A 15,410-nucleotide genomic window follows, 5' to 3' on the forward strand; every position below is an offset into this window, starting at 1 on the left:
CAACACAAAACACAGGGCTCTGGTGGAAAGTCACCATCTTGTAGATCAGCCTGAGAAGTTGCACTTTGCACTTCTGGGGCAGAATTACAGGTGTGAATTCCTTCTCTAAACCTCCTTGGAGGCTGCTTACCTCCTGGTTGAGAGGAGAGTTGGGACAGCACCTCTTAACCCACTGCAGCAAGGTTTATCAGCGGCCTATCGCATCATACAATCCTAGGCCCCTTTGTGTTGGAAGGGACCTCAAAGCTCATCCGGTTCCAACTCCCTGCCATGGGCAAGGTCACTTTCCACTAGACCAGGTTGCTCCAAGCCCCATCCAGCCTGGCCTTGATGCTGCAGAGGTCTATGGGAGCGAATGATCTTTAGCTTTACTGTATTTGCCTGACGGTCAGAACTGATTTTTTTCCAGCCCTACGTTATGCTTCATGTGGTATCTGGTGCTGGGTGACTGTAATGAGAAGGTGTGCAGGGTCTGAGCTGAGATTGCTATTCCAATTACGGGACTTCCCAGAACACTGTTTGCTAGTGCACTTTAAATTTAGATGAGCATCATATCACTCTTCAACCCCTGGCTGTTTATTGAACAAATACTTCCCCTTTGTCATATTTGTGTAGCAGTTTCTTTTGATGCAGAGAAATGGGGGACTCAATCTCGAGCACTCTTTGTAATGCACAGACAACTATGCCCATCTTTGCTCTGCAGAGCAACCTGAGGGTTCGCATAGGGAGACAAAGCTTTTATAATTGGCATTTCGGAGCCAACTGCACCAATTAGCTGAAAAGTGACTGCTGCAGAACGGCAGCACAGTACTGGAATGTAAATCGATTTCCATCTCGTGTAAGTTCAGGAGTGAACCAAGTTTTCTATTTGCACAGGATCAAGTGTTTGTGCCATAAAGCTCAATGGCTTAGTTAATATTGCGGCAAGCGAGGAGGAAGTCGTTTATCTCTTTCATTGGTCCTTCGCGCAGGAGCACCGTGGCTTGTAGTTGTAGGTGTGAAAATCAAATTTTAGTGGGGGTTTTATTGTGGCTTGTTGTAGAATGTAAATCTGAGCCTGTGAGCCCCTTCAGCTGCACCAAGGAGGCAGAAGTTTATCTTCTGCAAAATGTAAAGCAGCAATCTGTTGAGTGTGCTTGGATGCAAATTGGGTTTTAAGCTTCTGATGAGCAATGAGTAATTCTTTTAATGCAAGCAGTGACAGCTCAATCTGGATTTATGTCTGGGACTTAAATGCTTTCTATGACCCAAGTCTCCTGGTCTTTGAGCTGTCAGATCAGCTGGTGTTGCAGCTATGAGTGGTTATCCCCTAGTCACATTTGTCAACTTGCAATTGAGCATCACAACTTCTGACGTCCACACCTGCACCATCAGGTGTGGGTTTGTGTTAGAAACTCTCCAGGATCTCCCACCTCTGAATCATAGAATCATAGAATAGTTAGGGTTGGAAAGGACCTTAAGATCATCCAGTTCCAACCCCCTGCCATGGGCAGGGACACCTCACACAGAATCACAGAATCACAGAATCACAGAATCCCAAGGGTTGGAAGGGACCTAAAAAGATCATCTAGTCCAACCCCCCTGCAAGAGCAGGGTAACCTACAGTACATCACACAGGAACTTGTCCAGGCGGGCCTTGAATATCTCCAGTGTAGGAGACTCCACAACCCCCCTGGGCAACCTGTTCCAGTGCTCTGTCACTCTTACAGTACACACAAAACCATGGCACCCAAGGCTCCGTCCTACCTGGCCTTGAACACCACCAGGGATGGAGCGTTCACAACCTCTCTGAGCAACCCATAGAATCATAGAATCAAGGAATGGTTTGGGTTAGAAGGGACATTCAAGCTCATCCAGTTCCAACCCCCTGCCACGGGCAGGGACACCTTCCACTAGAGCAGCTTGCTCCAAGCCCTGTCTAGCCAGACCATATTGGTGAACACATGAAACAGCAGCATCAGCATGTGGCAGAGCTGATACCACCTTTTAGGTGGTGGAGCTGGATTGCTGGCTTGGCTCAGTGTTCCTTGAAATCCCATCACTCTGTCTGTTGGACTTGGCTCATCGCTCCTGCTGAGTGGAGAGCACCAAGAGCAGCACATGTTCTCTGCTATGTGTTTTACTAGAGCGTGTTGTATTTGTGTTTAAAGGAGAACTGAAGCAGGGAACGACGTGTCTCTTGAGCTGAAGAGCAGTTTTTCATTCCATCACTATCACAGAGGGCAGAATGAATGTTTTGATGACTTTGGCATCGCTCAAGAATACTTAAAACCCATTTGTTTTTCAGCAGGTCCTTCGACAGCAGCGCAGGCACTCAGCATTCAGGCCGCAGCATCCTGCTATTCTTGTCTGTATTCTCCAAGGTCAGATTGAATCCTTGCCTCTAACCATAAAAATGGATAAAAAAGAAGAGGCAGTGGAGATGCTGAGGAAGAAATAGAGGAAGATGTACATACATGTCACCTGCAGCTTGTTTGGCTGTTGGCTTTGTCTCTTTGGGAGCCCATGGAGCTCTCAGGCTTTCACTATTACCTGCTACTTCTTCATTCATTAACTTTGTCATGGGGGCTGTATTCATGTAAAAGCAAAGCAGCCTCAAATCCCTGAATTCCTGTGCTTTTCCGTGCTGTGTGGTCCTGGAGACATTCAAAACACGAGTGCTGTAGCATCCTCCCACCTGCTGGCTGAGGTTAATGGATGTAGCAGGAGGGACCTTTTGATATCTCCTGAATGCACAGCAAGCACCGAGCTCCGTAGCCTGCTTCGCGTTGTGCCTTCTCTGTTGTGCTTCTCTGGTTTCATAACTTAATTAGACTTTTATTTTTCTCTCCTTCGTAATTCTATTCTAAGAGTTTGTCCCGTTGAAAATATCGTTTCCAATTTCCCTTTTCCTCATCGCTAGTGCAAAGTAGGGTTTGAGAAGAAAGGCAGCACTGATACCGAGTCACTTAATACAGTAGTTGAGAAAGGCAAAAATACAGCATATAAATGCCCCTGAATTGTTAGCGGGGAAAGAAAAGTTGTAAAAACAGTGTTTTCTGTCTTCATTTGTGTTGTCACAAGCATTTAGATCCCCAAAATGTACCAAAATATGTTAGGAAAATGCCATTCTTAAGTACATTAGGAGTTCTGCAGTTAAGAAGTTTAGATTAGGAGTACTGATATTATGTATAATATTAGAATATTATGTATAGTAGTAGAAATTATTTAGGTTTGGAGAGAGATTTGCCCCATCCCTGCTGTTGTTATTAGTTGGGCTTTTATTTCTCTAAAATAACAGAAATTTCCAGCACAAGTGGGAAGAGTTATGTTGTGGTGCAATATATATATATACACGCTGGAGGGAAGGGATGCCATCCAGAGGGACCTTAACACACTTGTAAGGTGGGCTGATGCCAGCCTTATGAAGTTCAACCACGACAAGTGCAAGGTCCTACACCTGGGTCTTACCAATCCCAGGCACAGCTACAGGTTGGGCAGAGAAGAGATTCAGAGCGGCCCTGCAGAGAAGGACTTGGGGGTGCTGGTCGATGAGAAAATGAACATGAGCCGGCTGCAGTGTGCGCTCGCAGCCCAGAAACCAACCGGATCCTGGGCCGCATCCAAAGGAGCGTGACCAGCAGGGCGAAGGAGGTGATCCTGCCCCTCTGCTCTGCTGTCGTGAGACCTCACCTGGAGCATTGTGTGCAGTTCTGGTGTCCTCAACATAAAAAGGACATGGAACTGCTGGAACAAGTCCAGAGGAGGCCACGAGGATGATCAGGGACTGGAGCACCTCCTGTATGAAGACAGGCTGAGGAAGTTGGGGCTGTTCAGCCTGGAGAAGAGAAGGCTGCGTGGGGACCTCAGAGCAGCCTTCCAGTACCTGAAGGGGGCCTATAGGGATGCTGGGGAGGGACTCTTCATCAGGGACTGTAGTGACAGGACAAGGGGTAACGGGTTCAAACTGAAACAGGGGAAGTTTAGATTGGATCTAAGGAGGAAATTCTTTCCTGTGAGGGTGGTGAGGCACTGGAATGGGTTGCCCAGGGAGGTTGTGAGTGCTCCATCCCTGGCAGTGTTCAAGGCCAGGTTGGATGAAGCCTTGGGTGGGATGGTTTAGTGTGAGGTGTCCCTGCCCATGGCAGGGGGGTTGGAACTGGATGATCTTGAGGTCCTTTCCAACCCTAACTATTCTATGATTCTATGATAGTAGTCATAGGCTGTAGTTTTAACTCCAGAAGCATTTGGAGTTTGGCATACCAACTGTTACTGGAACATCAGTTGGGTTCAAATTGCTTTTCCTCTACTCAGAAGATTTTGTGGCCTAGTACTTGGCCGTTAACTCCTCTGAAATGTGTGTGTGCTGATTACAAAACCAGGGAGCTTTTGAGATGTAGAGGCAGCCAAATTTTCTCCTTGGCTTAATATTTTATGCTAATCAAATAATAAAGAAAACAAAACTCAAAACTTTTACGCTTTTATGCGTTCTATTGCCAGCAATTTCTGTTCATCTGGAAAGCAGCCAGATTTCTGCCGTACTTCAAATGATGTGGCATTAAAAGAAGCGTGGTCGACTGGTTTGCTTTTGCAGGTACTTCTTCGGATCAGATAAACACTGGCTTAATAATATTCCCTGGAATTAATGTAATTAAATTTTGGGTGTTTTTTCATCTCACCTACTTGAGGATGCTGCATTTATTCCTAAGAACGTAGTATAAAGCATCCTTGAAGGAAGGTGCTGAGGCGCTGGCACAAGGTACCCAGAGAAGCTGTGGCTGCCCCATCCCTGGCAGTGCTCAAGGCCGGGTTGGACACAGGGGTTTGGAGCAAGCTGCTCCAGTGGAAGGGGTCCCTGCCCGTGGCAGGGGTTGGAGCTGGATGAGCTTTAAGGTCCCTTCCAACCCAAAGCATCCCATGGTTCTATGACATGGATGTTATGAAAGTGGCAGTTTGATTTTGCAACTGAGCTGAAGTTCTGCTCAGTACCTGGTGGAGGCTCTCCGAGCCCCCAGCACGAGATACAGGATGTTTTCCTGCTTTTACACTGCTTATTCCTTTGGTACAAAATGAGTTGTTTGAGAATGGCTAAATGAATCTCCTACTGTCATTTAAACATAATTAGAAATCCATACTGCAAAGGAATTTGTACCATATTTTTCCTGTATCCAGACTGAACCTTCTACTTCTCACAGCTATTTCTAACCAAACTTTCTCTGTAACTGAATTAATTAAGTCCTAGGAACAGATTATATTAGGGGAAATTAAGCTCTAAGTAAGCAAACCATTAACAATTATGATACTAAATTGCCTGTGACACAGATTGGTCAGGTTTAATAACAGAAAGTGTTTTCAGCTTGTGAGAAGTAAATTGCAGAAACCAACCTAGACTCTTGCTTTTTTAACCCATGTATGAGGTACAGATCCTCAGTTGGTCTTTGCAAGAGAAGAGCTCCAACAGGTAGGGAGAAGAACCAGCATTGGTAAAGCATTTATAGTGCTTCCGTGTGATGAAACCCACATTTTCCTTCTCTGTTTTATTGGTTTCCTACAATTGTGTTATCAAAAAATGAGAAGCCCTTCTCTGGTGAGTCGAGAGATGAGATTTCAGTCTCATTAATCTTTCATAGAACCTCTCTTCAAATGAGCAGATACTTGTTTCTTCTAATTTGGAGCAGGCTTTGGTTTCCATCACAGAAACTGGTCTATCTGTCTTCAAAGGACTGGCCTGTTAATGAGTTCTTTGTGCTTTTAGTTTTGAATATAAGCTGTTGGTACATAATAAGGTCTTTGTTTGGAAATGCATCTCTTATAGTCGGTCAGCATCGTAGTTATTCTCAAGCCGTGTTTCTATATGCTGAGTGTATGTTTGTGGTTTTGGATGTGATATTGGTGGACTTGGGCAGTCCTGGGGTAAAGGTTGGACTTGATGATGTGAAGGGTCTTTTCCAAGTTAGTTTATGATTCTGTGATTTTTAGCAAGGAAATTCTTTGCCTTAAAGAAGCACCTTAAAGAATAGTTCCGTGAATAGAAAACCGTCTCTCTGCGTTTTAGAAGACAAAATGAAATCATGCTCTCTTTTTCTAATCGGAGAGCTATTGGGAAGCACTTTATAAAGGAAAAGATCAGCAAGAAGCTGTGTGTTTTCTTGTCTTTTGTAGGCTGCAGTTAACTGAGGTCCCAAGCATCTGGTCTGCAGGTTTTGAGCTCGCTTTCCAGCGAAACAGAAGTTACGCGCTGTAAAAAGCTTTCAGCTTTCGAGCATTTCATTATGTTTACAAGAAAATTGTTTTGGGCAGCTTCTGTGCCAAGTGATGGTGGATATTTAAAGCAAGTACGATGATAGAAGGTGTTCTAGAGCAAGAGAAATCCAAGCAACCACTCATTTTGCATGCATTTGTCAGTTTTGCAGTGTGACTATTGCTGGGAGGGGAGTTTTGTGTTTATGCTAATGGTACCATGAAATGCAGTTTATTAAGGAAATAAAGAACAACGAATCGTGCCTTAAATGAGTTCAGTATCCATGGAAAACTTTGGGAAGTGCAGCTTTCAGTTTGGCTTTGAAAGCAGCTCAGTTCCTTCCTGAAAGAGTTAATGCCCTGTTGTGGTGCTGAGATTGATAGTCAGAGGAAATAGGAGGTACCTGGAAAGAACTTCTGATTCCTAATATTGCAGAAGTTGTTGGCTTGCCTCCCCTCGGCTTTGTGATTTTTAACCAGGCTCCCTAATCTTTCCCTTTGCCTCTGACCACCTCCCAATTTCCTGTTCGCTTTCTTCCCTCTGTTTTTCATCCAAAATACTCGGTTGTTTTCCACTTTCCTTTGCAGTTGGAGTGGATTGGAGGAAAGTGAGTTAAGATGAATGCCATAGCTGTCTTTACGGTATCTATTATCTTCTGTGTTTCATGCCTCTTTGCTGCTCTCAGTGTAAGTTCCTTATTCAAGGAGATTTCCATGTATGAATATTGCTTGAATGGGAGCATGTGCGTGGAGCTTTAAATGCTGTACTTTGGGTTGCTGTGTATACACTGATTAAAGCTACTCTCTTTCTAGCTTCATAAAACTCCTGTGTTCTAACTTTCTGAGCTAGTGTTTTCCCCATGGTAGTTAATGCGCGCTGAAGGTTATTCCTGGGACATCGCAGGGAGAGATGTTCCTTGTTTAGGCTCATTTCTTGGATGTATGGTTTCAAAATGATGGGAGTTTACAGTTTGCTTTCTTTTCCCTCAGGATATTTCAGTGCTATTCCCAAATTAACAAAAACGTTAAGTGACTGAAGTAAAGGTGTATTTTATTGTCATTTTTCAGCCCAGCAACAAGGCAGCTGAAAGATGAATTTCCTTTCCAGTAATTGAAAGCATTTGCTTTTCTCTTGCAGATTGCATTCTCGCAGCACAGCAACTTTATGGACCTGGTACAGTTCTTTGTGACATTCTTCAGGTACTTCTCCTTTATGTTTCTTCGTCAGGAAAGCTCTTTGGGTTTGAGTGTGGTGGTTGGTTTTTTGTGGTTATGGGTTTTTTACTTAAGCATCCTGCTTGCATCACAGCCCAGCAAACGGCAATCTCCACTCTGTGTAAAGTATTTAATGAGGAAATATGTTGAGGAAATTGGATGCCCATCTGTGCATCTTGTGCTGTGCATGCAGGGAAGGGGAGTTTGGAGGTGGGGAGGGCGTTTTGACATGGAGAACTTCTAAAATGCTATAGAAGACACCTCCCGAGTTACTACCCTCCGAATAATGTGTGACTTACAGAAGCTGCAGATGCTCGTACGTTACTTGACCCAAATCATAAAGTAAGGAAGTGATTTTGCAAAGAGTTAAGCATGGGTTGATTTCAGGCTCTTTAGGTGGCACCCTTTGGTTTTCAGCTGGACTCTGAAAGCACGTCAAGTTAAATACAAGCGTACATTTCAACGTTGAAGCTAAACACCCTCCCGTCCTGCTGCTTGGTGAAGTTCATTTATAGTGTGAAGCAAATGGATGATTCCACAGGAGTTGGAACCAACAGACTCAGTTTCAATACTTGTTTTGTCTTCCATCCTTCAGAAAGAATATAGCCCTAACCAAGAGGTTAAATACCTCCTGAAGCATAGCAGAACATTTCTATAAAGCTTCCAAATCTTCTGTGTTAGCCTCTGTTTTAGGACCTGTTAATACTCCACATATATAAAGCAATACTTGATCAATAAGAAGTCCCTTGAAGGGATATACATGGAGTAAACAGTACTCCAGATCCTAAAACGTGGTCAAAGGAGGCAATATTATGCCCATTTAAAAATGAGCAGTGGGAATAGTATCTTAGAATCATGGAACAGTTAGGGTTGGAAAGGACCTTAAGATCATCCAGTTCCAACCCCCCTGCCATGGGCAGGGACACCTCACACTGGACTGTGTCACCCAAGACCCGATCCAGCCTGGCTTTGAACACTGCCAGGGATTCCATGCTAAATTTAGTTAAAGCAAGGAGCTTCAGTTGGGTTCTTCAGACAAGTGGTTTATATCAGTTTTATGTTTTTAGGATGTAACTTTTGCAGAGTTTAATGTGCTTTAGTACAATCCCAGATGAACAACAGGCTGGGATCACCACTCTGCTTCCACTGATATGGTGTAAATGCTTACTCCTGGATCAGACTTAAGCATTGGTTCTGCTGAATCCATCACAGTCAAGGTCTTCCCTAAAAATCTTGGTGGCAGGTAATTGCTTATAAGGAGAACAAATGGGGAAGCAGTTGGTTCCTTAATTCCTTTTTGAAGGCATAAGATCAATCCACACTATAAAAACCTCCCATAGTTCTTTCCAGACCCAAATCCACCTGCCTATGAGAATTTGAAACTCTTCAATAAGAGTGATTCCTCCAGTTCCATTGTTGGAAGAGAATCACAGTTTGAAGCAGAAGAAAGGTGAATTATGTATCCCAATGAGCACATGCAGCTGAAAATACATGTCCAACAGTCAGGCAGGCTGAAGATAATCAACAGTGCTTTTCCTTCCCTCCATCACTGCTATCATGGATCTCCTCGAGAAGTAATGTTGCAGTATTAAGATCATACTATGCCAAAGGAATAAGAAATGTGTATTTGGGAGAGGAGAGTTTATTGGTGTTTTCCAAGGAAGCATTTATGATGTATTAAAAGTGCTTTGATTCTTTAACTGTAGCTACTGCTTAGTTCCTTTTCCTCTCTTTTATTTTACAACTCACTAATTAAGCAGTATATTAGAACAGCATGATCCATCTCTGCTATTTGTAGGGGAAACTATTGAAACGCTGGCATTTTTAATGCTCCAGGGTGCATTTCATAATTACACTTGAATCCAAGTTAGGTCATAAATAAGTAATATCTGATAGCCCCCTGTGATGTTAATGAGATGGAGTTAGCTGAACATTTGCACATGGAGTAGAGGCAATGAAAATGTTTCCTGCAAAGCCTAAAGACAATTGGTAAAACCACCTTTGGGACACAGGCCACCTCTAACTAGGAAACAGAGATATATATCAGTACTTGGAGTGCAATCATAGAATCATGGAATAGTTAGGGTTGGAAAGGACCTTAAGATCATCCAGTTCCAACCCCCCTGCCATGGACAGGGACACCTCACACTAAACCATCTCACCCAAGGCTTCGTCCAACCTGGCCTTGAACACTGCCAGGGATGGAGCACTCACAACCTCCCTGGGCAACCCATTCCAGTGCCTCACCACCCTCACAGGAAAGAACTTCTTCCTTATATCGAGTCCAATCTTCCCCTGTTTCAGTTTGAACCCGTTACCCCTTGTCCTGTCACTGCAGTCCCTAATGAAGAGTCCCTCCCCAGCATCCCTATAGGCCCCCTTCAGGTACTGGAAGGCTGCTCTGAGGTCTCCACGCAGCTTCTCTTCTCCAGGCTGAACAGCCCCAACTTCCTCAGCCTGTCTTCATACGGGAGGTGCTCCAGCCCCTGATCATCCTCGTGGCCTCCTCTGGACTTGTTCCAGCAGTTCCATGTCCTTTTTATGTTGAGGGCACCAGAACTGCACACAATACTAGTTTGGGTTGGAAGGGACCTTCAAAGGTTACCTAGTCCAACCCCTGCAGGGGGTCTTCAACTAGATCAGGTTGCCCAAAACCACATCCAGCCTGGCCTTGGATACCTCCAGGGATCGCGCATCTGCAGCCTCTCTGGGCAACCTGTTCCATGTTTTACCGTAATGGACACAAAAAGAGAATTTGTTCTGGAACATGAATATTTAGAATGACTTTCCTTTGGCATGTTCAAGGGTCTTGTTTCGTTTTGCCATTCTGCAGGTAGTTTAGGGGACTTTTTATGTGCTGGTGATGCTGTGGCACATTGCATCTTCTAGAGGCCACATCCTCCATTGTAACCGCATCCTAAATGTGCTCTTCCACCTTGCTGCTATAAGAAACAGCTGTGCCTTGAGCTGCATGGGGAACTGTGTAGTGCAACATGGGGGTTAGATTTTCAGTGTCATTGCTGACATTGGTGATGACTGAGGTCAAGTCAGCCCTTTCAGTGGGCACTGCAGACCAAGCTGCATTCCCAAACTCCAGCACTGCTGAGTTTATGGAGTATCCCAGGCATTGGCTGGACGTGGTGAAGCGCATAACGTGATGGAGAAGCCAGAAACCTGACTATACATTAGACAGCATCAGCGTGGGGCAGGATGAAACAGGTCTGCTGGATTTGATTTCCATTTCATGAAGAGCCAGACTACTGCGGGTTAGAGGAGGGGTGTTCCTTGCATTTGGAGGTGTTGTTATACTTGTGGAGCTCCTTCTGGAGTCAGTGTTCAGTACAAAGCTGGGCATGTGGCTGTGTGTTACCAGTACTTATGCTGCATCACGTTAATGTTTTATTTCAAGCTATGAAAATGTCAGTGGATAAAGGTTGGGTAGAACGGTGCAGTTACAGGGTCATTAATACTGCGTTGTAATTGGAGCTGCAGGAGCAATGATACTGTTAACGTTTGCAGAGCTGAATGAATTGCGGGCAAACTGTGTGTTTCTGTTTCCTCCTCTTTGCTTTTCATAACATAGCTCTTTACTTTACAGATGGCCTGGGTTAACAGATTCTCCTAGAATCCCAGGTTGGAAGGGACCTCAAGGATCATCTGGTCCAACCTTTCCAGGCACAGCATCACCTAGACCAGATGTTCCAGGACCCTGTCCAGCCCAATCTTAGCAGTGTCCAGTGTTGGGGAATCACCACTTCCCTGGGGAGATTATTCCGATGGTTGCTCTCACTGGCAAATGTTTTCCTCCTGTGTCCAGTCAGAATCTCCCGAGCAGTAACTTGTGCCCATCACTCCTTATCTTCTCTATTGGACTCCTTGTCCAAAGGGAGTCTCCATCTTCTTTGAGCCACCCTTTAAATACTGGAGCATGGTGACAAGGGCTCCCTGAGCCTTCTCTTCTGCAGGCTGAACAGTCCCAGCTCTCTCAGCCTTTCCTCAAAAGGCTTCCCAGCCCTTGGATCATCTTTGTGTCGTTTCTCTGGGCAGGAGCTTTGCTGTTGTCTTTCAGCAGATAGTTTGAGCTCTTTGACAGTCTCTAGTAAGTATCTGTGCTTCCTTATCTTCCAAAAAATCCATGTCTGCCACTGCACCTGTCTGTAAGAAAGATGGGAAGAGACTTTTTAGTAGGGCCTGTAGCAGTAGGACAAGGGGAATGGCTTGAACCTGCCCGAGGGGAGACTGAGATGAGCTCTTAGGCAGAAGCTCTTCCCTGGGAGGGTGCTGAGGCGCTGGCACAGGGTGCCCAGAGAAGCTGTGCCTGCCCCATCCCTGGCAGTGCTCAAGGCCAGGTTGGACACAGGGGCTTGGAGCAAGCTGCTCCAGTGGAAGGGGTCCCTGCCCGGGGCAGGGGTTGGAGCTGGATGAGCTTTAAGCTCCCTTCCAACACAAACCAGTTGGGCTCTGATTCTTTTCTAGAATCTCATCCTGAGCTTTGTTAAACTGATTTACTACAGAGTTGTGGTGCCTTCTACTGCACTTCTGTGTCCTCACATGCATTGTTTTATCCCATTTTTCAACTGTTGTATGTCTTATTTTTCATATCTCCCCTTCAGACATCCTTCTAAGGGTGCTCATCACTGACTTTCTCTAGTTCCATCTTAGTCTCACAATGATTATTAGAGAAATGGGCCTATTGCCTGAATGGAACAAAAGTTGCCAGTTTTGTGTTTTCATCGCATCAAACATCTTGTGTCTCTCCTAAGGTCTCAATATCGAACAATGTAATTTTAGTTCTGTGCAAATAATTGGACTAGGTCCTCAGAAGACTTATAAGAGAGCAGTATTGGTCTCTGTGCAAGTCAGGCAGATGGTTTAATGTGCTGTATATTGTTTTTCCTGGCTGTAAGCATTTACCCGGTGTTTTCAATAAGTGGGAATGACCTGTGTCAATAATTCAAATCTAAAGTTGTGCTGCAGGTACGTTATTCACTCTTTTTGCTTATTAAGTATTCTTTTTACTGCAGCACAAATGGCATTACTACGTAATGTCTAAAATACAGTCTGAAGCCCTTCTGGAGGAAAAGGAAGAGCTTGGGAGGATCTTCACATTATATCTAACAAGAAAGAAGTTTAACAGTTCAGCATCTCTCCTGTTTTCCATGTTGTCTTCATCACTCTCTACTTTGTCCTCCACAGTGATCACATGCAGACCAGAGCACTGGGGCTGTTTGGTCTCTCCTCCATTCCTTAGTCCCACCATTGTCTGCACTTATTTATGCTTTTGGACTTGAAAGTCTCCTGTGACAGCATCGTGGTTTAGGGGGTGATAAAACCGCTTTGGGTTTTTAAACCTTTGTTTGGTGGGATTTAGTTTATAGCTTTGACACTCTTTATTGAGGTTTCTCTGTGTTGTGTTGAAGCTGTTCTAATCGGCGCAGCTGACAGACACCTAAGAGCAGTTTGGTTACCAGGCATAGTGTCCACTTTAGGGTGAGCCACATCACTCTCCACTGACTTTAATTCATTTTGGTATTTATGATGAGTTAAGTGGTCAAGATGACCAGGTGGGTGGAGAGACTACAGAAGAGGAGAACTGAGAATGGAAGGAATCACCATGGCCAACACCATGCTTGGTCCCCAGTCCTACTCATAGCTACAGCCTGCTCAGACTTCCCTGCCTTTGGAATAGCTTGTTTTCCTGTCTGAAAATAGTATAGGGAAAAGCCTTCAAAGCACAGGTCAAAATAACACTGATTTCCATTCCAGTTTCATCATGTGTCCCATGATTTTTGGTGTGTTTACTTAAACCTCCATCTTCTGGACCTGCAAGATGACTTCTTCCCTTTATCTAATGTTGTGCCCAAGAAGGGCTTACAAATCTGAATGCTAAAAAGCAAACCAAACCCAAGTTAAAATACCCAAACAAACAAAGAAAACCCAGACAAATATACTAATACCTGCTTTCCCAAAAGATTAGATTTTTAGATCGGATCTAAGGAGGAAATTCTTTCCTGTGAGGGTGGTGAGGCACTGGAATGGGTTGCCCAGGGAGGTTGTGAGTGCTCCATCCCTGGCAGTGTTCAAGGCCAGGTTGGATGAAGCCTTGGGTGGGATGGTTTAGTGTGAGGTGTCCCTGCCCATGGCAGGGGGTTGGAACTGGATGATCTTGAGGTCCTTTCCAACCCCAACTATTCTATGATTCTATGAAAAGACCTCCGGTTAGGCTGATGTGTTTATGGAAGCTGCCACTGTTTTACGTAGCGTCAGATGGTTTGTGCTAGCCAAGAAGTAGCTTCCTAAAACAGACACAATGAAAAATAGCATCCCCTGCTATAAATAACATGGGTTGTGGCTTGTTAAACCTCGGTGCCGTCTTCAGCAGCAGGGTAAGGTTCGATCTGTAGATCAGATCTGCTGGTTTGCTGTAGGCCGCAGATACCTGTTTGGCAAAGGCAAACCGTGTGTGCTCCTCCTGCGTTATGTGCATACACCAATTATTTTGAGGTTTAACGCATCAAGTACTTAAAAATGTGTCCTGTAACTCTCCAGCAGATTAAAATTTACTTTTAAATAGCCCTTCAATAGCTCCCAATTCATCAAAATAATCTGGGATGTGTTTCTAGTAGTCATTGCAGTGCTTTCTAAAATTATTAAGTAACCTATATATGTTAAAGCGTATTAGTACTGCTGCTGCTGTATATTTTGGCATTTAAACCTGCCATTTTTTACTAGCAATTTGGATGTAGGAGAGGTTAATAATTGGGCCCTAATATGCCGGATGGATTTCCTTCGCTCCTCCTGAGAATGCATCATCTCAAAGTGCTGATGAAGTTTTCCAGCCTTTTAGAAATGAAAAGTAGTTGTTTGAAGATGCTCTGAGGATACCTGGAGTGGAGAAAATATCTTCCCTGCTATGAAAAAGAGCTCTGAGTATAGAATAAAACCAGACAGGGTGGGGAAGTTCAGGGTTTTGGCCAAGGTGGGAATACCCGGTGGTATAAAGAGAGCTGAAGGTCTATCAACTAGCGATTAATGGATGTGTTGAGGCCAGCTGAGGGGAGATAACTTATGAGCATGTAGCTTGTTGACTGGACTTAAATAATCTAAGAAATAATTAAGGATTGCTTAGGCTATTTATCAAATAGAATAGTGTCCATAAAATATAAATGGAACTTCTCCCTATATTACAGTATTTATGCTGCATAAGCATAAGTCTTTATAACTTGTATAGACCAATGAAAGTTGTTTTTTACCCAAAAGACGAGTAAAGGGATGAAAAACTCTCCAAGGGTATTAGATGACTGCAGACAGCTCTTTTTCTTTCCAGTTGGTTTCACTGAATCACAGAATGGCTTGGGTTGGAAGGGACCTTAAGATCATCAGGCCAGGTTGCTCCAAGCCATGTCCAACCTGGCCTTGAGCACTTCCAGGGATGGGGCAGCCACAGCTTCTCTGGGCAACCTGTTCTAATGCCTCACCACCTTCACAGGGAAGAGCTTCTTCCTTATATCTAACCTAAATCTCCCGTTTCAATTTTGACTCATCACACCCCTTGTCCTATCGCTGTAGTCCCTGATGAAGAGTTCCTCCTCAGCATCCTTGTAGTCCCCTTCAGATACTGGAAGGCTGCTCTGGGGTCTCCACACAGCTTCTCTTAAGGCTGAATTTTCTGGTTTCCTCTTTTTCTGTTGTAAAAATTGAACTGCTCTCAAATGGGACTCATTGCTGGCCTTAGAAACATGAGAATACAAGAGCTGATAGTTGAGGTACAGCTCCTGGATGTGCTGTTTTGCCCATACATGCTTACAGGAATGTACTGGGATGTTCCAACCCCAGGAACATTTCCATCTCCTTTACCTTCTTTTCAGAGAGATGTGTGAGGAGAAGCAGTGTTTGAGATAGAGGAAGGTGTAGAAAGAGGACTTGAACCAACAGGGATGAAGGAGGCCCTTGGTAGGCTGTTATTTTTGGAGGAG

The 15,410-nt window shown here is 44.4% G+C and overlaps 1 protein-coding gene across 1 annotated transcript in view; it reads left to right on the top strand.

Moving 5' to 3' along the window:
- ATRN (attractin) overlaps positions 1 to 15,410 on the top strand; it is a 181,212-nt gene that overhangs the window by 122,361 nt on the left and 43,441 nt on the right. The window contains 1 exon segment of the mRNA XM_065662241.1: positions 7,358 to 7,419. Within this exon segment, the coding sequence (XP_065518313.1) occupies positions 7,358 to 7,419 (62 nt within the window).

The sequence above is a fragment of the Lathamus discolor genome, chromosome 1 (assembly GCF_037157495.1).
Source record: "Lathamus discolor isolate bLatDis1 chromosome 1, bLatDis1.hap1, whole genome shotgun sequence".
Taxonomy (NCBI): Eukaryota; Metazoa; Chordata; class Aves; order Psittaciformes; family Psittacidae; genus Lathamus; species Lathamus discolor.